At 37.8% G+C, this 22,981-nt stretch overlaps 2 protein-coding genes across 2 annotated transcripts; one reads left to right on the plus strand and one right to left on the minus strand.

The window, feature by feature from the left end:
• Positions 1–1,324: 1,324 nt before the first annotated feature.
• On the minus strand, positions 1,325–18,555 carry LOC106815052 (vacuolar protein sorting-associated protein 35-like). Its single transcript, XM_014819481.1, is given in 20 exon segments — positions 1,325–2,038; positions 2,476–2,619; positions 3,462–3,701; positions 4,379–4,558; positions 4,778–4,900; positions 5,401–5,556; positions 6,577–6,784; positions 8,357–8,416; positions 8,418–8,457; positions 8,460–8,502; positions 8,984–9,091; positions 12,000–12,083; positions 13,019–13,138; positions 14,068–14,155; positions 14,702–14,770; positions 15,650–15,835; positions 15,949–16,072; positions 16,607–16,703; positions 17,373–17,474; positions 18,544–18,555. Coding segments are annotated over 20 exon segments (2,355 nt in total). The 5' UTR covers positions 18,547–18,555; the 3' UTR covers positions 1,325–1,858.
• Positions 18,556–18,675: 120 nt separating this feature from the next.
• On the plus strand, positions 18,676–22,975 carry LOC106815082 (origin recognition complex subunit 6-like). The gene is made up of 7 exons (XM_014819510.1): positions 18,676–18,831; positions 19,181–19,304; positions 19,648–19,814; positions 19,929–20,003; positions 21,025–21,137; positions 21,375–21,452; positions 22,417–22,975. Exons 1-7 carry the CDS (start codon positions 18,767–18,769, stop codon positions 22,521–22,523), a joined length of 729 nt encoding a protein of 242 aa, XP_014674996.1. The 5' UTR covers positions 18,676–18,766; the 3' UTR covers positions 22,524–22,975.
• Positions 22,976–22,981: the final 6 nt, after the last annotated feature.

Genomic DNA, 22,981 nt, shown 5'->3' on the forward strand with positions numbered 1-22,981 from the left:
TTTGCAGTAGTAGGGAAATTTTCAAAATTGTATTGCAAACACATTTCGTTAATCTTTGGAAATTTGTAATCTAGGACTTAGCAATATACAGAATATGGCTTCAATCTTACTAGCTGCTAGCTATCTGCCAGCTTGCATAAGCATTGGTTCTTACCCGTGACTGCTGTCATGACGTACGACAAAAGGGTAATATCAGATCTGGTAAAATGTAATAATAGTAAATCATCTAGAATTTGATGCAAAAATTGTTGGTAAGCATCACTACCACTAGTTTATTTGGCAAGACGACAGTAGGAAAAGAGTTTGGGGCAATGCTGTTGAATGCCTAAGGTAATGCTTTAGTTCAAACTTATTAAAGGGATCGTTTACTCTAGGTTCTAGGGTTATTTTCAGTTAATTTAGGTTAAAATTACGCTACATAAAGTTTCATGGTTCAATCACCATTAGAAATATTATTAAAAAATGTTTTAAAACTAACTACTACAGTTTGATTACAATAATGGTGGCGCTACTCAAAGCGCACTATCTAATAAGTTGCACAAAACCACTTTTCAGCCAAGGGCTACAGACCGAGGGTGTTTCTTATTTATTAATTTAAAAGCAAAAGGATTGTAATATCTTATAAACGACATATAGTTTCAGTTATATTATGGATAAATTTGCCCTAAAATGAATATCGTTCGGTTAAATAGCATTTAGATTTTAGGTATTCAATATAATTGAACTTTTGTGATTAGCCCTCGGTCTGTAACTAGGGCTGCCAACTCTCACGCATTTTGACCAAATCTCACGCTCTCACGCTGATCTTACAATATCTCACGCACAGCCAAAAAATGCTGAGATATCTCACGCATGAATATCTCTTCATGAATAAAACGCTGAAATATCTCACGCACAGCAAAAAAAATCTTACAATATCTGAAAACAGTCACTTTAGTATGCACCAAATTGCACAAATTGAAGTTATAAAATGCAAAAGCTCCCTACCGTGGAGCCCAAAAGTGCAATTATATTTGTAATTAAATGCCATTTAACAGAAACGATATTCATTTTAGGACAAATTTATCCATATTATAACTGAAACTGTATGTCATTTATAAGATATTGCAATCCTTCTGCTCTTAAATTAAGAAATAAGAAACACCCTCGGTCTGTAGCCTGCAGCCGAAACGTTGCTTTGCGCAACTTTTCAGTGCGTGCTCTGCCAGTGGCGCCACCGTCGTTGTAAGCAACGGTATAGCCGTCAGTTTTAAAACAATTTTTTTAAATATTTCTAATAAATATTGATCCATAAAACATTTTATGAAGCGTAATTTTAACCTATCTTAGCTGAAAATATTTGAAGAACCTAGAGAAATGTATCCCTTTAATTTTGAAAATAAATAATTATATTGTTTGTGGTGATCTATATTTCCAATATTGTATATCTAGCATGAAATGTCAGTGTGTCACTTCTTACTTGTTTCACAGTCAAGGGTCACACTTTTTTGCACTACATAAAATTTCAGCAATATCTATCATGCAATGCAATGAAATATGTACATGGCACTGATATTTTTCCCTTCTGGATAATGCATACTCGTCATCATAATGATATCTGTTTGTTCAGATTAAGTTTGCTCTTAACAGACCAAAATTTGATATGATTACAATAATATAAATGTGTATATAATGACTACACATGCCTATTCGATGGAAATAGTGTGTTAAAAGATGAACGACAATTGACATATTAACACTGATTATTGGCTGACTGGGTTATGTAAAATCCAAATAAGTCTTAATAACTCCTACATTTTATAGATGAAAATAGGTTGCTGTTTTAGAACAACATTTATTACTAGCAATAAGATATCATTCACAAAATTACCCCCTCGTATGAAGGACTGTCTTCGAGTGCCAGTTCCTGCCGTGCTCGCACATGTTCTAATGTGTTGTGAAAATGTTTATTGATCTGCTCTGTCTCCTCGTTAGCTTCGAGATTTGGAAGTTCCTCTCTAATCTTCCCAATGAGCTGGTTCAGGATTTGCACATTGATCTGAAATAAAATAGCACAAAACTTTGCTTCACAACTCACTTCACTTAATGTTCAGTGATCATATATATATATATATATATATATAAATATGCTGCAAAAACTATCACACAAGTGCTTATTATAAATTTTGCAAAGCAAACTACTGCTATTTAGCTCAACGTTTCAACAATTCAATACCTGACTCTTTTAGCCATTTACCTTGCCTAGATACACACTATACATACATGTGCAAAAACATCAACTACATCAAAGATGCTTCCTGTCCCTGAATTATGAACAATGCCACATTAATTATTTTAATATTCATGATTCACTACCTGTACACAGAAATCAATAATGTTCATAACCTAGGGACCCTGGAATATGACATTTCATTGTGAGTGAGTGTTTGTTTCTGAGATGAGAACCAACTTAAATACACTAAAAATAGTATTAACCTGGTCGTTCCCTTTCTCATAGAAGTAGATATATTGATTCAGCACTTCAACAAACAGCTGGACTTGCACAGACTGGTCCATGCACTGGTTGGCGATCTTCAGAGCTTTCTTCAGACATTCTATGACTCTCTTTCCATCGCGTAGCTACAGTAATAAATGCAGAATGATTTTTCACTGGACTGTATAGCCAAACAAATATCAAACGTGATAGAACAATGCACATTTTTTCCCCGTGGGCGACACATAAGGGTCTATTAACTAAATTGGGTAATCGAAAATGAAGACAATTACATATATTTGGTATTTTTAAACACACTGCCATCACATGAACCATCAGAAACTGTAACATGCTATGTGGCATAAATTTCCTCGATTGTTCTTGCATGTTACATGCCAAGGTGAGACTCTTATCTCTACACCTAATCATTACACACCAGGGCTCACAACACAAGCCTCGCGCACTTGGCGTGAGACTCACGCAATCCAGCACAATCTCACGCTCTCACGCACATTTCTGATAGTCCCCGAAAATCTCACGCAATTGCAAGAATCCAGTTTTTCTTCATTGCATGGAGTGGGTCAAGCCGATTTATGTACATTGTATGTTTATTCATGCTTATATAAGCAACAAATATCATGTTCAGATTGCTGCTGAGGGCATCAAATAGCACCCCATTTTTAAAAACTGTTTTTCCTACTAGGGGAGGGGGGCACCCCCCTCCCTCCACCCACCTCTTTGGCCTTAGATTTTCTGATTCAAAATAAATCTCACTCATTTTTAAAGCTACCCCTTGAAAGCCCTGACACACTGGCAGCGCATGTAGACTGCTAATTTTACTCGACGTCATATCTGATCTTGCCCGCTCATTCTCGCAAGCGCCCGCTCAGCTATGGAGTGACACAGGTCGACACCCTAGTGCTAACAGATGCCAGGTCCGTGATCGCGACTCGCACCAGCCCGATCGCTCTCCGCACTTGGGTCTCACCTCCTCTCCCTTGCTAGACAAATTCTTGCCCGACCAGAACAGGTGGGCGACCGTGCACACGCCCCTGCACTGGTCTGGTTTCTTCAGCAGCTTGGAGGCGGCGAGTGCGCACTGCGTGCGCAGGGGCTCATGGTTCTCATCGCTGAAGCAGGCCATGCGCTCCAGCGTGGAGATGATGAGCATAATAGCAGCCAGCTGTGCTTTGCTGTCACTGATCTCGTCTTCGTACAGCGAAAACGCCTACAGAAATGAGTACAGAACACACGCTACAATTGCGCGCATTATATTGTAAGCACATGTGTATATAACAAATATTACAATTTGATATATATTATCAGAAGTAGATAATAGGGAAGGAGTGTGACTTTAATAAACAAGGGAAATTCGTCATTTACTAGCCTTAGAATACCTACGATTTACTACGCGTAACTCAACCAACTTGAAACAAAAGGCAGCTACTAGCGACTCTTGCGCACTCTTGCTCCCTCGGCGATGCGGTGTGGCTTGCTAGTAGCTGCCTTTTGTTTCAAGTTAGTTGGTTTATACATTCGTTTTGCTGGCAACAGAATGGATAATCGTGTCGTACGTTTTAGTCTGTATCTCCGGGTTGCGGGTGTATACGAGGAAACGATTTCGCACGATGTTAGGCGAATGTACTGTGTACGATTTGAGCTCAAGTTGGTTGAGTTACGCGTAGTAAATCGTAGGTATTCTAAGGCTAGTAAATGACGAATTTCCCTTGTTTATTGAAGTCACACTCCTTCCCTATTATCTACTTCTGATATTATAGATTACCACACGCTTATACTGGATAAAGCAGAATAAATGTTGGGGCACTTACGCTACAATGAGAATTACATATACCATGCATAACCACGTAGACATACCACACTGGTAGACGTGACACCTCGTATTACCTGAGACATGAACTCGTATGTTACAGACTCATGGTTGTCAAACTCAATCTGTCCACCAGCGATTGCGCCTTGGAGGAATATGCGCAGTGACAATTCAGCAAACTCGGCTTTGATGAGCGCACTGATTGTTTGGTGGCAGAACTGGAATATCTTCTGGCACTTTTTCTCCCATTTGTCATCCTAGTAGAAAAAAATTATTTCAGGAACCAACCAACACTGATAAACACGATCTCATTTTAATTTCTTGCCATGCATACCAAAATAAAATATTAATTATGCTACTAAAATAAAAAAAGGTTATTGATAAGACAATAACCAGAAAATTATAAGGAAAGCTACAATATACTTCACTTAGGAAGGAACAATGGAAAGTTTAGAATAGTGCTTTACTCAACAGACCTGATCACGTATATCCCAGTACTTAAAGGCCAATCTGTAGGCAGCAAACACTATTGGTGGCAGTGTGAATTTTATTCTCTTGTTTCCCCCAGTTCCAAAACGTTGTCGTGCTGTGTTAAGTATCTGAAAAAGATGTACTGTGTCAGGGTCATATATCATCATTGCAATAATTATACAGCCACCCCCCCAGGCCTTAACAAAACTGGTACATGATAATCTCTAAGCATAAGCCATCTCGCAGGTGTGTGATACATATGCAACTAGTACACTTTCATGTGCAATCCACAACACATACACATCATTAATAAATATAAGAGAGTACATTGCACAATTTTACCTTTTGCATGCATTGTTAGATAGCCAACACCCCAGAAAAAGCATCTTTAAGGCAAGTCCCCTAATGCCATCACACAGAGCATTGAATTTAAATTAGTAGCAATGTTGTGAGATTCGAGCTAATGTTTGCCTACTGTGGTGACCCCTATGTGAAGCTCTAGTAAACCCTATACCCATCATCAACACAGTATGTGAAGGATAGCCATTGTCTCGCTGGATGAATACTTTGCAGGACACATTGTAACCCTTTGGGTAACATGCACTATACAGAATTTTCTCGCCGGTACCAGATACTGTTGATCCGGGCTGTCAGACTGCAGCAGGTTTATAAATCGGCCCATCAGTCCCTGCTCCTCTGCAAAGTCTTCAGGATCCTCCTCACCGGCTGGTTGATCTTGTTGATCGGTGACAAGAGGCGATACCAGGAGCAGTACCTGATCAACCTACAACAAGCACAGTCGCCACCGATATGAGAAGAACGTCTCAATCCACAACAGGGGTAGAAATAAGAAGAAAAAAAGAGATGGTCCACAGGTCATCTAGTTTAAAATTTAGATGGTCCTCCTAAATTTCAAATTGTTCTCTAACAGTAATGCGGCGTGCAAGTGTAGGAAAGAGATTTTACATGGTGATAAAATGGTTTAATTATTCACCTACAATGAATATCAAGCTATGGTCAACACTGGATTAGCAATAATCAAAACGTGGAAACTTCAAAGAAAATTACCGTAAAATGGGACCAAAATATTCAATGGTCCGTCGGACCATTGACTTTGAAAATCTGATGGCCCTCCTGATTATTTGATGGCCCTGGACCATCGCTTATTTCGACGCCTGCACAACGTCTCATGTACTATGCAAGCTTTTACCAACTCATGTGCTGGCCATTTCAGGAACCATGTAAAGTGAGGGTGGATGGTGTAAGGACCATCTCTACATTAGAAAGCGGTAGGCCTATAGGGATGTTAGAGCGGTTATACTTCAGCATGTAGTTAGGAGACAAGTACTTGAGGAGGAGGAGTTGAAAACTGTATGTAATTGCTGCTGTGGACTATTAATTACACTAGCCTATTACGCTAGCCAGCATTATGGCAAAATCTGGGCCGTATCAGTTACCGAAAACCTCTGTGGGTTCGTTCAGAATTTTATTTATCGTAAAATAGAAAAATATCAATAATCAACTTGGGCCAGCAATCTTCAATTTGGGCAGTAACACTTCCAATTTACTCGCTCAAATGAACCTTTTCAGGCTAACATTCAGCTGGCTCCATTTTCATGCATTAATGCAGTGTGCACGATGTTAAGCAACACCATGGCATCATACGTTATTATACTTGTCTTCATCACTTTGTCTCTGTTCACAATGCAAACGACTAGAGGCCATTAAAGCAATATCAGTACAAAAATCGATAGAGCTAGACGATTTGGGTACAAAAGGAAAACCTCCGCTACTCGGACACTACCTGCTCTTGAGTTGGAATAAGGGTATTGTTGTCCAACACATTCTCAATGATGTATGTGGCCATGGACTTTCGTGCTGAACAGTCAAAGTACTCTATCAGAGGCTGGAAGTGCTGCAGCTGCATCAGGACCAGCACATCATTGTAGTTGTCCACAGGAATCTTCAGCAGCTTTGTCAGTTCTTTCGCCACAATTGTATTACTTTCTATCCTACATGTCATAGAAACACATCTGTATTACTGTCTATGACTCTATCATGTATGTCATAGAAACACAGCTGTATTACTGTCTATGACTCTATCATGTATGTCATAGAAACACAGCTGTATTACTGTCTATCCTATATGTCATAGAAACATCGCTATTTACTGTCTGATGACCTCCCTATCATGTATGTCATAGAAACAATAGCTGTATAACTGTCTATCCTATATGGTCATAAAAACAACATCTGTATTACTGTCTATCATGTATGTCATAGAACACAGCTGTATTACTGTCTATCAGGGTATGTCATAGAAACACAGCTGTATTACTGTCTATCATGTATGTCATAGAAACACAGCTGTATTACTGTCTATCATGTATGTCATAGAAACACAGCTGTATTACTGTCTATCATGTATGTCATAGAACACAGTGATTACTGTATATGTTCATAAAAGCTGTACTATGCATGTTATGTCATAGAACACAGTGTATTACTGTCTATCATGTTATGTCATAAAACACAAGCTGTATTACCTTGTCTTATCTGTGATGTCATAGAAACACTGTTTACTGTCTATCATATTCATAGAAACACAGCTGGTATCTGTCTTACTCTATGATGTATGTATGAGGAACACAGCTTGATGTACACTGTCTTATGACTTATTGATGTCATAGAAACACAGTTGTAATACTTTCTATCCTACATGTCATAGAAACACATCTGTATTACTGTCTATCATGTATGTCATAGAAACACAGATGTATTACTGTCTATTCGTAGTCAAGCGGTTTACTGTTATCAGGACATTACATCAGCTGTTTATGTTATATGTATGTCATAGACCAGCTGTATTACTGTCTATATGTATGTCATAGTACAACACAGCTGTAGTTACTGTCTTATCATGTATGTCATAGAAACACAGATGTATTACTGTCTTCAGGGTATGTCATTAGAAACACAGCTGTTGATACCTGTCTTCATGTATGTCATGTGAAACACAGCCTAGTATTACTTGTCTGTCATGTATGTCATTAGAAAACACAACTGCTAGTACTGTCTATCAGGTTGTTATAGAAAACCAGCTGTATTACTGTCTTCCATGTTTATGTCATAGAAACACATCTGTATTACTGTCTATCATGTATGTCATAGAAACACAGCTGTATTACTGTCTATCATGTATGTCATAGAAACACAGCTGTATTACTGTCTATGACTCTATCATGTATGTCATAGAAACACAGCTGTATTACTGTCTATCCTATATGTCATAAAAACACAACTGTATTACCATCTATCCTATATGTCATAAAAACACATTGGTATTACACTCTGTCCTGTGTCTCTTATAAGCGCTGTTGTAAAATTATTACTGTCTACTTACAACACATTTACTACTATCTTTTAGGAACCCCAGTATAACATCATTGCCAGCTTATACGTATTTGGTTAGATTTTACCCATCAATTTATCATCCTCAAGTGTTTACTTCCTTATGACTTTCTACTCAAGTAGTTGATCACATTATCATAATACAACAGCAATCGCAATCATACACTACGTACTTCTCTACGCTGAGTTTTTGGAAGATGTCCACTGTTGTCTCTAGCACTTTATCACATAGTCAACTTATCTGGATAGCACTTAAGAGCGAGATTGATGAGGACACTTGAAGAGCTACCACATCTTCTGCAGGCATGTCTTGCCGTGCCTATGAAAACCAGAAACACACTCAACAGATATTCATTCAAAATTATTATTAGGATTAAGGTCATATTAAGTATTTCTACTGGCTGACTGAAGAGATTATGCCTTTATAATAATAATTTTGACCATAATTATTAATAAACATAAATATACTCAACTGACTTACTGGATAACAATAGAAACTTGTTGTGAAATATGTCGAAGAGCTGAATGCTGTCAGGGATCCCAGCTCCATCTTCCGCTGAGCGAAAGAGAGCCAGTCTGAAACAAAAGTCCATAACATGAACACCATGACAGGTTAAAATAGTCTGGGGCCACCATTGCAAATATTTGTGCTTGATGCCACCTAATGAGCCTACTGAAATGCCACACTGCTGAAGTAACTTTACAGCACACACTGCAAATAGTAATTACAGCAATATATGATCATTAACATAGCAAAACCATAGGAAAAAATGTGACATTCTAAAACAACGATGACATACCTGTCGATTAGTGCAATGATCACGTTCTTCACATTGACCTGCTGATGCAGTTCTGCACAGGCTTGCAAAAAGGAATTCAGGGTCTGCAGGTGAACTCGTCTGGAATACCTGGATGTGCCAAACATAATGAAAGTTGAAGCACACTCAACGAAATCTGTTGGCACGTTTAGAACAGATCGATTCCAATGCTTCAACCTAAAAGTAGTCACAACATTTAAACTTATATCCTGATGTATCAACACAGCTGGATTTCAGGTTTCAACTCTCCACTTCAAGTAATTATTACGAGAGTTTTCCAGTGTTTCCCCAATTTTCATGATACCTACCGTTATTGCTTGAGTAACAGCAATTGTCTAGAGTAACGATAACATGTCTTAGAACGTTCGTATTCACCAAAATATGCATGATTACAACTTTTGTTTACTGATTGCGTTGTAACATGTGATGTACAGATGTTTACATACATTAGTAACTGTAGCTAGATTTAGTTGTAAATAGCCTGGGCTGGGGTAGTCAGTCAGTTAGCATGTAGCAGGGTTAGAGCTTTAAAAAAAAAACACTCGCCGAACTGGGCGAGTGAGTAAATAAGTTAACTCGCCCGAATGGAATCTGTACTCGCCCAAATTTTAAAACAAAAAATTATTGTCAAACAATAGTGGAAAAACACAAAAAACACCATTGATTTAAACTACACATTTAATTCATTGATCACATTATAAGTAGGGTACCTCGGTACCCATCACAACAAAGTAAAAAATTTACAAAAATACAAAAGGGCCAATCGAGAGGCCCTTTTTTTTTTATCCAAGTCGCACAACCACTGAAAGTCCCTAAATGGTCTCCCGTTCTTGGCCAATGCATGGGCATTCCTGAACAAAATTCTGAGCTTCTCAGAATGCTGCGTGTGAAGAAGATCGACCGCGACGTTAGCAGGGGCTTTTTTCGGATTCTGTACAGCCTTTATACATGGTCAGAAGCACATGCGTGTGCCTCAGACAGCTCATGGTATAGGATATAGGATATTGATTCTCGCTTATAACTGTTACAGCCGTCAATAAAAGTGCTGCTTCGCTTAATCAGTCCTCGACTTTTTAGGGTGTCGATGTGCTCCACACACCAAGCACACTTCATCCCCTCTGTTGTGTTTTGTTCCTCGTACACTGTCCACTGAAGGCTGTGAGTTCAAACCCCGGCCGGGGCAGTTAATTTTCTCAAGGTGTAATAACCTAGCTCTCAACATTGGAGACTGTGAATCTCCCGTGGCTTGGATGACCACGTAAAATGGCGGTCCCGTCTCCAGTAATACTAAGGCCAATGGGGACGTAAAAGAACCACTGAGGGCGCAAAAAAACTCTGGCTGTGACCCAGTGCCTTTCGGCTAAAAGGCTAAACTACCTGGCTTTACCCAAGCTAGGTCACACCCCATGGCTAGCTAAAGCCCGTTGCCTCGATGCCAAATTTGGATACTGCAACGTACTACAACAGAAACAGAAACCACGGCCTCCCAACTGTCCATTTTTCATTAAAACTACGTTTTCTGTTTTGTTCGTAATCCTTTGTGTTTTTATTTTTATTTAATTTACTTTTCTTGTCGGGTTGCTTTGCCCCATCAATGAAACGGCAATGTTACTATTTGTTACTATGTGTTACTATACGCTACTATGTACGCCAGTTTTATTGATTTGTTTACATCAAGGCGAGTCAGTAGCCGCGGCAGCCCGTCGCTATTCTACACACGCCGCATACATGTGTGATCGATGCGCCAGCGTGCGAATTGGTATTATATAATACCGTAGGTGATTGGCTAAGCTGAATCGCGACTGCTCAATCAGAGCATGGTAGACATCCACCACGGCATGTACACAATGGATGTGGCGTGATAACATCGCTAGAACTGTTTTTCACCAATCCAATGTTTGGATAAAAAAACGTAAGAAGCCATTATTTGGTTAAAGCTTTAGGCAATTATTTTTACTCGCCAACACGGGCGAGTCAGTTTTAGCTTTGACTCGCCTGATATTATTTTCACTCGACATTGGCGAGCGGGCGAGCGCCAAGCTCGCACGCTGTGTAGGTTATAAATGGTAGGTTGCGTGTGCGATGTAGCGTGTTAGTTTAGGAATATTAGTCTAGACAGGGGTGCAGACCGGGTACATGTGCGAACACACATGTGGTGGTTAGAACAGACAAAGCGCTAGGCATTGTATGTATGATTAGTTAGGCAGGGTGAAGTTGTGTGTAATTGGTTAGGAGTTTGGACTTGTTTGTGATTGGTGGAGAGTTTGCATATAAATAGAGATTTGAATAAAGGTCAGGGGTTCGAATCTGCCATTCTGAGTATTAGCGTGTACCGTGTAGAGACCAGTATTAGTTGTAACAATATATTCTTTTAGTGAACACAAAATTTATACTTCGTCTTTGATTATTTTACTCTAAATTATTTCATTCAAATCTTGGTGTAACTTCAACGCTACAGCGTCTCTGTTGCAAAAAACGTCTTCTCTTCTTCTCTGAACTCCAAAGTACATGCCCTACTGCTTCCATGGTTGTTTGATTTGTGCTAGCCAAGCTCGCTCACCGCTCACAAATACACACTCTCCACTGCGCCTCAGTGTGTACATTGACTGCGTGCGGCATTCATTCATTTCAGGTGCCGACTGGCAGCCGTGCTACGCACATCCTGATCTCTCCCCCTTGTGATATTGCCCTCTACACTGTTGTGTACGACAAGCGAGTAATATTTAGCACACACAAATACATGCCCCTTTGTTTTAATCAGGTGCATGATGGGCTCACGGCGGCCATTTGTATTTGAATTATCGGCACACGTTAAAATGTATTGCTGTTACGATGTGGTCAAATCCATTTTTCTATGCTATAACTGCATAAAATCTTAGTGTTTTTAATGTTGGTGTAATCAGTGATATTTCCGCTGTCAGATGAGACTATATTCAGCTATATTGAGTTTTTCTGAGCAAAAATCTCGTAATAATCAGTTTAACACGAGGCATCTCACCTGAATAAGGCACTCCATCAAATATTCCTGGGCAATCGGATCTTTGCAGCTGACAGCCTGTTCTAGAATTCCTGGCAACACACCCTGAGAAATATAACATAGTATGTGAAACCAAAGCTTCAAGAAATCTGAAGATAACCGTTCGGAAGCCTGATCATTCTTTAAATTTAACATGGCAGCCAAATGAATTTCTTCCATCACATAAGTTCTATTTCTATCTACTCTAGTAACGGATTCATCCTGGGCACAGATCGCCGGGTGCTTTATTTGCATAGCCCCTTTTACCTAAAATTTCAACCTAACTCAAGCAAACCCAATCAAATAGAACCTAAACCAAAGCTCTGACCTTACTAACCTAAGATTAACCTTCACGTTTTGGGTTGCAGTATAATTAGTCTCCAATTCACTATTTTTATGTAATCACATTTAGCTTAAACCTCCACAGGCCTTATGCAAACTTGGGAGTCTAGTAATCCTATAGTTGACTTTCCAGTTTCCACTCACAGCAACGGGACTGTTGCTCAAAAGCATCCACTGAATTGTAACTACATTTGCGCATCTTCTGGTAGCAAATGACAGAACTGTTCTTGACATCACATATGTATAAAAAAAATACATATGCAGGGGTAGAAATTAACTTTTGAACAAGGGAGTCCAACGGACTCCCTACTCTCAAAAAGAGGGAGTCCGCAGCAAAATAAGGGAGTCCACAGTCTGAGTTAAAAAATTTAAGATATTAACAATAACGCATGTGCTTATTTTTAAGATTCATGCAATTGCACGTCTGCCAAATTTTGTTTGGACATTAGCTGAAAAAATACAGTAATTCCGCGAGGCCGTGCTCCGGAACAAACTAGTTAGTATAGCAGAATTTTCAGGGAGTCACACGGACTCCTGCATATGTCAAATCAGGGAGTCCGACAGTAAATCAGGGAGTATTTGACTTCGGACTCATATGAGTATGTTAATTTCGCACCCTGCATATGAAAATGTCATCCACCAAACGTTTGCCACCTCACCTTCTTGAATCTTTCTATGTCGACACATTCCAGCTGGCTCAATCTCACGAGATTTGTTCCGACCAGGATTCTAAGCTCTTGTCGTTCACGTTCCCGCTTGTCTTTATCACGTGAGTGACCCTGTGATAATGTTCTTTACATGAACAGCACACTTACACAATATCACAGCTTTAGATAGCAGACCTACAACATTGCTCAAATCATTAATATGTTGAAATTTCAACTGGATGCATTCTTTGAACTAAACCAATTTTCTCTAAGTAAACAAACATTAATGTCTATTAAACATGTTTACAAAATATTACTTTACATTATGCTAAATAAATATTATTTTTAAGACCACATTTTATGCCCACTTTTTCAACAGGGAAACGGTTTTTAGTATATTCGTGCATTTAACGTTTTATTGGAATTTGTATAGCAGAAAAAACGTTTTCCATTACAAGAAGGATCGATCCACCGTTGAACAAAACACGCAACTAGGACAGCAGGACAAGACGTTTTTAGTCTATTTACACATTTAATGGCAAAAAAACATTTCCATTGGATGAAACAATTAAATAAATCATGCAACTAAGACATTAGGAAATGCCTTTACAATGATAATAGCAATAATAATAATAATGTTAAAGTATGATATAACATTTGTCTGGAGTTAGGCTGGATAGGATGCATCAGTAGCCTATTATAACATTTCATTAGCCAACGGAAGTTGCGACCCATCTTATATGGCATAAAATATGGTAAATAAATGGTAATAGACTATTGCTATTTATTTAGTTGTTACTCTTGTTATTTAGTATTTAACTATTATTCACTAAAAGTGATATATATATATACATGATAACAGTCAAAAAGGCTTTACCTGGTGTTGTATTAGAATACGTCACATGTTAGATGTTAGACATGTCTTGGCATAAAATAGGGTTAATATATGGTAATAAGCTAGTGATATTTTTTTTAGTCGTTACTCTTGCTATTTAGTACTTAATTATTATTTACTAATAGTGATATATATACATATATAATAAAGATCAAAAAAGGTTTACCTGGTGTTGCATTCGAACCCACAACTTGTTCATTTCAGCAAAATTCAGTAAAATAAAATCGATAGAATCTTGGATAGTTCCCGAACCACTGAAACAGATCAAACAGAATTTTCACACAACATAGTAAATTTGTACTAGTAAAATCAAGTAAAAGAATATAAGTCTACATTTATAGTCTTGACTCACTCACGGGCAGCAACAGTTTAACAATTAGGTGCAACAAAACTGCGTTAATATTAGATACCTATTCGAAGAATAGGCACACCCTAATATCAACCTAATGATTGCAAGAGCTGTTTGTACATGATCTTACTTTACTCTCACAGTCACATTCACAATATAAGTACAGATCCGTTCCTAGTTATAGCATTTTCCACCAATATAAGTCAATTTGAAGAATAACAAGAGTGCACCCATCCTTCAACTACACATCAATGTACACAATTATAACAATAAATATTTTAATGAGAAATAACTGTTGATATTCCTACATGTGTCTGAAGAAGTTTAACAAAACACCAATGCAATATCCTGAGTAATGGAACATCATTTGGATTTTAAATTACAGACAATTGTTTACATGACATCTTAATTGCTAGTATAGCTTGCAATAATTTGTAACAGTAAGACCCACCATCCTGTAGCCTCCTCTAAGTGACGCTGTGTGTTTCTTGAATGATTTTCGCCTAAACTTCTTGCATTACTACAATAGCAACAGAACAAGAACATCATTATTTAACATGTACCTCAAATAATAATTTGTTGAAAGCTGTCATAGACTTTTAAAAAACCTGACGTGATAAAAATTACATTGTTTAAAATGATTTATACTTATTAAAAATTCAATATATCACAAAAACTATATATACGCCACATGGCACATGAATTATTAATTCCTCAGCTGGAACTGCTACAGTGAAATATAAAAAAAGCTCTGCTGTCAACAGCAACCAACTTAAGCTAGATTTTGGCCTCCATGTCAGAGCCGGACACACCAAAACCCACAAATGATTGATAACAAAAGTGCAGCGAGACATCTGGTAATAGTGCCTCTCCCTTACCCTATTCCTAGTGATTTAGTTGTATTCATTGTTTACTTGTATTAATTCTTGCATTAATTCTTAAAATCTTATTTCTTTAGGAATGCATCTCAAATTACAGAATGGAAATCAATAGCAAAAAGATTTAGCACTACGGGTTTTCGTGTTACACACAGTCTTTCTGGAATGCATTATTTATATATTGCAGGGTATTACTGTATCATATTCAAGCAATTCTATGAAATTGTCTCTATAAAGTCTGAAGCCTTACATATAGTAATTTTCACATGTGTACGTAAAGAGATTTCAATGAAATAGGAAATGCAGCATAATCATTCTACAGTCACAGCCAACAACATTTTCCCTGATTGCAGATACCAACGCTAGTTCTCTTGCTTTAACGAATCCAATCTATAATTGCACTATAGATCAATCCTGGTAGACAAAATCATGTTTATACCCCCACCCCCACCAACCAGCTACACACTTTTCGCTGCATGTGTGCTTTATCTAGCATATGAATCTGCTTTTGCGAGCCATACTTTGACGATTCCTGTTCGGTGTCAGGCAGAATGTTGCGTGTGCACTGCAGGAGGTAGTTGCGAAGGAAGAGGCCGCGCAGAGGGTGCTGTACGCCGCGGCACATCTCCACCAGGTCCTTCATGATGTCCTTTCTGCAGTTCTCGTTCGACTTGATGTAGACGACGCCGACCGTGACGAGAAGGTAGCTGAAATGTACGACACAACGACACATCGAAAGCCATTTATACCGAGCACACGTGCGACGTGGAGTCAATCATGGGACAAAGAGTCACGATGGCTGTTTCTATATACGACTTACAGACGTGGCACAATGTTTCCTGCATATTGAACCAGCTCATAGAGATCAGCAACCTTCCTGCCCTTGCTGAACTCCTCCACGAGATACTGCTGCAGGTGCCGTAATTCATCTGATATTGCCATGTCTGCACATTTATAGTTAAGCTATTTCCAACATCTACATTTACATCGCAGTCACATCTTGGTTTTCCTTTATTCTAATTCCCTTATATTAGTTTCTAGTTAACTGTATCTGTACTAAATAAGAAATCACCTGAACATGTGTAGGTCATACTAACTGGCACTGGCCAAGAACAATGGCTAAATGTATTTAGGGACCAACATGACCCAACAATTCAAACTATAAAACTATTGCTACTGTTCCTGTTCAGTAGAGTAAATTCACCATACTTCATATTCACTATAACTATTCTTTTATGATAATCAAACATATGCGCGGCAAAACATTTCCCATTTTCTAGGTAATATAAAATTGAAATGCCCTAATTTACATTTCTTAAGCGCCTTAAAAAAGTCAGACCAGTTATATATTGTGGTAAAACTAGTTATTTATTATGTATAAAAACATTATGATTCTTAGTTAACATGTGATCAAGACATATGAATATACATTCACTATGCTTTACAATATTTTAAATTTTTATATAAAGAAAGGATACAGAGCTCATAGTAACTCTTTGGTGACAACATCGAAGTCCTGAGCTCCCCAAGCATGTCAGATGCATGCTTCAACCCATCCATGAGTTTGGTCTTGTCCTGTAACAAAATGTAAATTTGCTCAAGATTCTAAATATCTGTTGACACTATTAATGAAAAGCATAAAGCACTGAATTTTCCCAATTATTTTCCTATTTCATAGCTTTGCTAACAATCATTCTATTATTTCTATTGCAGGGCATGAAATTCAGATTTTTTTGCACTGGCCCAGAGGGCTGGTAACAGCAGTTTTTTACCGTGTAATTTCGCACCCTGCTACTGAGTCATCAATGTAAAGCAGAAACAATCAAAGAACATTCCATTCTATACACACAATTCCATGCAAACAATTCTTGGAAATGAGTATAAACAAGTGCCGCAGAGCGACAGCGCTCAACTGACGTGTACTGTAGCCGGGTATTCTTCTGATAAACTCACTGGCAACCGAATCAAGTGCGCCCTACCGTCATCGCGTTCGCGCTCAAAGCATATTACCCCAAATTTGCCATGCCGAGTCCTTTTCGCGATCCCCCAACGTCCCGAATATCAAGACCGTACGTCGAGCGGTAAAGATTTGTGCCGTAACTGTTGACGGACGGACGCACGCACGCACGCACGCACGGACATTCATGCGATTCTACAAGCTGCATCTGACTTCGTCAGCTTAGCTAAAAATGTTACTATGTGATACATAATATAATGATATGACAAGTGAAACTACGTATTCACCAAGCATCTTTTCATTTGGAAGGCCTGATTCTTAACAGCCCCCAGGGCCTGCTCCAGCAGCTTCTCCTGCTCCTCTGCCGGCGACATCAACGGAGTGGTCGGCTACAAAAAAATACAAGTCACTCATATCAATTTTACAAAGGCCGGTACTAACAAATCTGTTTCATTCTTGAATGTTTTAAATTTTTTGGAACGGTTGCAACAGTTTCACCATGGTGTATCTCGGTGGTGTACGCTTACATTCAGTTTAAAAAGCAGTAGAACTTGCAACAGTGTATATGCAGAACTACTTCGGAAAGGCTTTTATTTCTGGGAATAAAATAAATGCAGATAGCATCAAACAATATTGCACTGCTGTGATTGCTCTTTCTTGTCCATTTTAGGCCAGTATGATTTTCATTGGTGGAAAATTAAGCCCAAGGATATAAGAGCTGTCCACATTTGCACATTTGCACATGTCGCACATTGCGAAAATGAATTGTGGTCAGCGCTTATATCCATGAACCGAAAATTATGAGGTCACTTCCTGTGATTTGATGAATATTATTGGGATTGTTTGATTTCAACATGGCTTTGCATAAAATGCTGTATTTAGCAAGCTGTACATAAAAGGCAATTGCTGTTGACGTGGAATTCTTGCAGCTAAACCCTAGATTGGTTGGGAGTAGGTTGGGTGATACTTTTAAGCAATAATCCTACGATAAACTTCAGCAGACACAGTCACTGCCAGTGTCAGTGACACTGACAGTGACAGTCACAGTGCCAGTGCCAGTGGGTTACATTCTCTCTCATCGACTCCATGCAGCGATGGTAGTGTGGTGACAACTGGCAACAACGTTTGGAATATAGCGTTTGAACAACGAGTAAGTGAAATTATTACTTTTTATACCAATAATGACAAGTCAAGTTGGTAAATTTTGACATTGCCTATGACATTTTGACATGTTTTACATTGCAAAGTGCAAGTAAAATTTCCCTCTTCAGGCTCTTGCTCTGAAATTATGTACTCCTTTCGCCTTACCCTTTAGAAACTATACACAAAATAACATTTATAAATTTAGAATAAATTATAACATGGATATTCGCAACGGTGTTAAATAAATTAGATGATAACAGACAATACTGTAACTAATTTTCGGCAGGAGTTTTGTAATCAATCAGAAACACCTACCATTTTGATCTCGTTTTCTCACGTGAGATCTTGCGAGGCAACAAAACTGCTCGAGACGTAGACTGGTCCGCGCTCGACAGTTCCACAGTCCACTCGCGTTACACTGACGCGTCAGTGCATAGGTCAGTGTAACGCGAGTGGAACTGGCGAGCGCGGACCAGTCTACTCGAGACGCGGGAACATTCGTAAACGCATTGTAGGATAGAAACATTTTGCTAAAGAAATGGACACTGAGTTTCAAAACCAGTTTGCTCAGAAACTTGGAATTATTTCACCAAGAATCCTTAGGTAAGCTAGGCAAACTAATGCTTGTTTGAATACAGACAGTTGAGTTGGTGTCACTATTCACTGTAAGTGTAAGTCTGTACACAGTACTGTTAGTGTTACTGTCACTGTCTCAGTGTCTGTACTGACAGTGACACTCACTAGTGTCACAGTGTTGTACACCGCGTGAACGCTGCGCTGTGCATAAACAACAAAGTTATAAACGGAAAGCATAACCGCAAAATTCGCACGACGCTCGCTTTGTTTTACACAATCACAGCAAATATATAAAGTAAAGAGCCAGCTTATTGTTTTGTAAAAAAGATGAATGTGATATATACCATTATTTATGTGATTGAGGTTTGTTTTACAGAAAAGCAGCTGAACTGTCGCGACTGATCAATGTGAAGGCCCCTGGGATTTGTATGTCTGATTCATGTAAGAATGTTATGAGCATAGAATTGGCTTGTATGTCCTACAGTCAAAACCTCGACAGGGTAAGTTCACTGATGAGTTTTGTACTACTCAATAATAATTAAACATAACAAGATTGTAATGTAATACTAATAGTAATACGTATGAAATTAACTTGAAATTTCATGTTTGAAAATAAGGAGTATTTTTTGCATAGTTTACCATTTTAAAAGATATGTTCGACTGCATATGCTACGGCTGGAATACAATGATGATACTGCCCACTGGTACTTCATTTACCATTGGTAGTGTACGTTTGCATTTACGTATATTTTGTCGTGGAAAGATATGATTGGCACACTACCAACTAATACTGATATATGCAGTAAACTGATGTTTATATATATGTATTTACCATGTTTTCAGGCAGTAGCAGCAAAGTTGGCAGGAACTACAAAGGCAATATACAACAGAACATTAAAAGTACTTGAGACTTTGCTTAACTTAGCACCTAAAACAAACGTCCAGGACCTGGCTATCCAGTTTGGGTGTTCATCTGAGTGTAGTGACTTAGCTGGAAAAGTTTTGAAAAGGTAAAGAATGTTAATGACTGATCCCATTGATCAGAACAGCAGTTTTGTTCAAAATTCATTGGAAATTAATCAGCTATTTGTAGAAAAAAGGTGCAAAATTATCATTTATTGTAGCTATCAGAACAGGATGAGCACAATCGATTTAGACATGGCTCTGTACCAGACCGCTGCCCTGTATGTAACTTCAAAGTAAGTACCAATAAACTGTTGCCTGCATGAATATATATCTATATATATTTATTTATCAAGATCAAATAATCTCAAAGGAGTTTGCCACATTTTCCCGTGTTTTTACCATTATTCCACTTTCCAAAATTTTGGCATAATGAAAAAATAGAAATGTTTATGTTCTTGAGCTTATGTCATATACCATTGTTATTCACCTATCTTGTACTGAAATTGGGTTGTAACTATTTACTGTCATTTTGCTGTAAATTGTATTCAAACTGTGTTGATTCAGAGGCCTTCGGCATGTTAATTTGTCCCTATGCTGTTAATATATATCGTACTAGATCTTGGATGCATTGTAAACTTATTAAATAAGTGATGTTATATATTTCTCACTCGCGAGATGAAAACATTACAATTCCTGTCACGTCGCATGTATAGGATTAGAGCAGTTGTCTCCAGTATCGATAAAAAATACACACCTACATAGATGTGTCACCATGCTGAAAGCCTCTGAATCAACACCGTGTTTGAATGCAATTTACAGCAAAATGACCGACTAGGCGATTAATAAAGGTACGAAATAAAATAACATACATTTTTTTTGTTTTATATTATGCTGAAATTTGAGGTGGAAAAACGGGAAAAATGTGAGAAAATACGTGTCAAACTCCTTTGAGATTATTTACTCCTGATATATATATCTATCTCTATATATATATATATATATATGATAGTGCCTAATATCAGTGCTTGTCATATAAATACAAAGACTGGAGTATTAAAATATGTCATAATATGTTCTAATTAGTAAAGTATGTATTATAAGTAATGCATATTATCAGGTAATCATTTTTCATTTGGCTAGTATTTTTTAACATAACAATAAATAGTAAGTGAAAAGATGAAAGTAGAGCACTGATTAATACTTGTGCGTTCATTAATGCATTATAGTTGCCTCAGTCCCACTAGAATTGTTTAATTTTAACTTCTGTTATTATTTTTTGTTATTCTTGGTTTTCCGTTTTTAAATTGTTTGCAGGAAGTTGAAAAGCAAAGTAGACAAGAGTAAGCTAGTTTCCATTGCTGGCTGTACAAGTACTACATTTGACAGAATGTGCAAGCTGCTAGAAAACCATGTCGACATTCTTGTTGGTATGAACGTATATAAAAATTTTCCCACTTATCTCTATGCATGTGTTTATATACATGAGTCTTTGCATGCCAGAGAACAAAAATCTACAACAAGTTACATTGTAATGGATAGTTATTAATTTTGGGTGGATTGGGTTTATATGTTGGTTGCATTTTATTATTGGAAGCTTTGTAACAGTATTTTTAACAATTAACACTGTTATTTGAGTTGCCATTTTCGTAATTCACATTTTTCAGATGACAAAAAACAACTGATAGGCACCAAAAGACCAGCGAAGTCTTTCCTGCAGAGTGTAGAGGAATCGATAAAAAGAGGTTAGTAGCTTAGGACAAAGGTAAAGGTATTTAAATAGCAGGTGCTCCTTTTAGCACTTGCACAACGTAGCACGCTGTGTTAACTACAAGTTAGATGGATCCCTGCTCAGTTATATGCAGGAAAAATATGATAGACCACATAACAGGAAAAATAACAGGAAAACAGGAAAAATATGAGGACTACATAACAGCACTGTTTTCTGTCAGAGGGAATTCTCTATTTGGTAGAAGTTGGAAGAAGTCGAGAAGTTAGATAGTAGAATTAGGTAATAGATTAATGTTCCAAACAGTTTTTTTAGTGTATGATCCAGACAACATCACTTTTAAAGCAAGGATTTATTACAGTCTTTGTGATCATTACTGGTATTACGTGTATAACTGCATAAATATAATACAAACACAATGTATTATGAGCTCTTGACAATATCAAGACATGGCATTGCTGGTTTTTTGGGTTACCAGTTGTATAGTGGTGCCACCTTATATTAGGTGCTTTCTCCTGCTGAAACTCTAATTGTTAATAATGAATGTTACTGCGGTATCAGTCATTATTTTTAATTTTTAATGTTTTGTAGTCAATGATTTTTACACAAATTAAATAAAAGTTGAGAATTTTAGCTAGGAATAAATATAATTAAATAAAAAAGGAGAAAGCCGAATTGAGAAAGAGAGCTGGTATTTTATGATTTTAGTCATTTCTATTCAATCATAAAAATGTCGACAGGTGCATGCAGTGTACAGGCCGGTCTCAGTAATACGAATAAAGTGCTATATTATGATATATATCGGTCAAACACTGATACTCACCTTTGTCAGTAGTATGTTTTGCAGCTTCATCTTTTAGATAATGGAATTTTGATCCAATTGCAGTATCAGAAAGTAGATAATGTGGTGTGATTTGTTGTTGTCTGTTGACTGCATGGTAGGTTGACTGTAGAATGATAGCTAGGCATTGTGTTAACAGATGAGTTGCAGACAAACAGTAAGAAGCAAAAAGACTCGTCTCAGGATGGCAAGGCGGATGACTACGAGGCATGGAAGCGCAGGATGTTAGATATGTCTCGAGACTAATTCCTCAACAAAATCTACTTACATGTAGATGAAAGACATACCTGGTCCAAATTGGTTTACTGAAATGGTTAGTCGCTTAGACAATACTAACACAGGGCGTAGCTAATGGGCATCAACCCATCCAAGATAAAATTGTTGGATGGTCAATGGCGAATTGCCCACGGTTACCGGCTTTACATAGAACTCGGTAATCTGCACATGGTTGCTCCCCCGAGCAAAATGGGTTAGCTAGACCCCTGCAACAGTGGCAGAATAGATTTTCTTGTACATAACATCAACATTAAAAGACGAACAAGTGCACTGTGTGAAATAATTTTGTTAGAATTGATTGTATTTAATTAGTAATAAGTAAATATGTATATATGTATGTCGCGCACACATGCACGCACGCACGCACGCACATAATATTAAATGCGTGCGTGTATATAGGTGTAGTGCTATAGTGTCTGTTGGGTTTC

The sequence above is a fragment of the Priapulus caudatus genome, unplaced genomic scaffold, assembly GCF_000485595.1.
Source record: "Priapulus caudatus unplaced genomic scaffold, Priapulus_caudatus-5.0.1 Scaffold28, whole genome shotgun sequence".
In the NCBI taxonomy this organism is placed as follows: domain Eukaryota; kingdom Metazoa; phylum Priapulida; class Priapulimorpha; order Priapulimorphida; family Priapulidae; genus Priapulus; species Priapulus caudatus.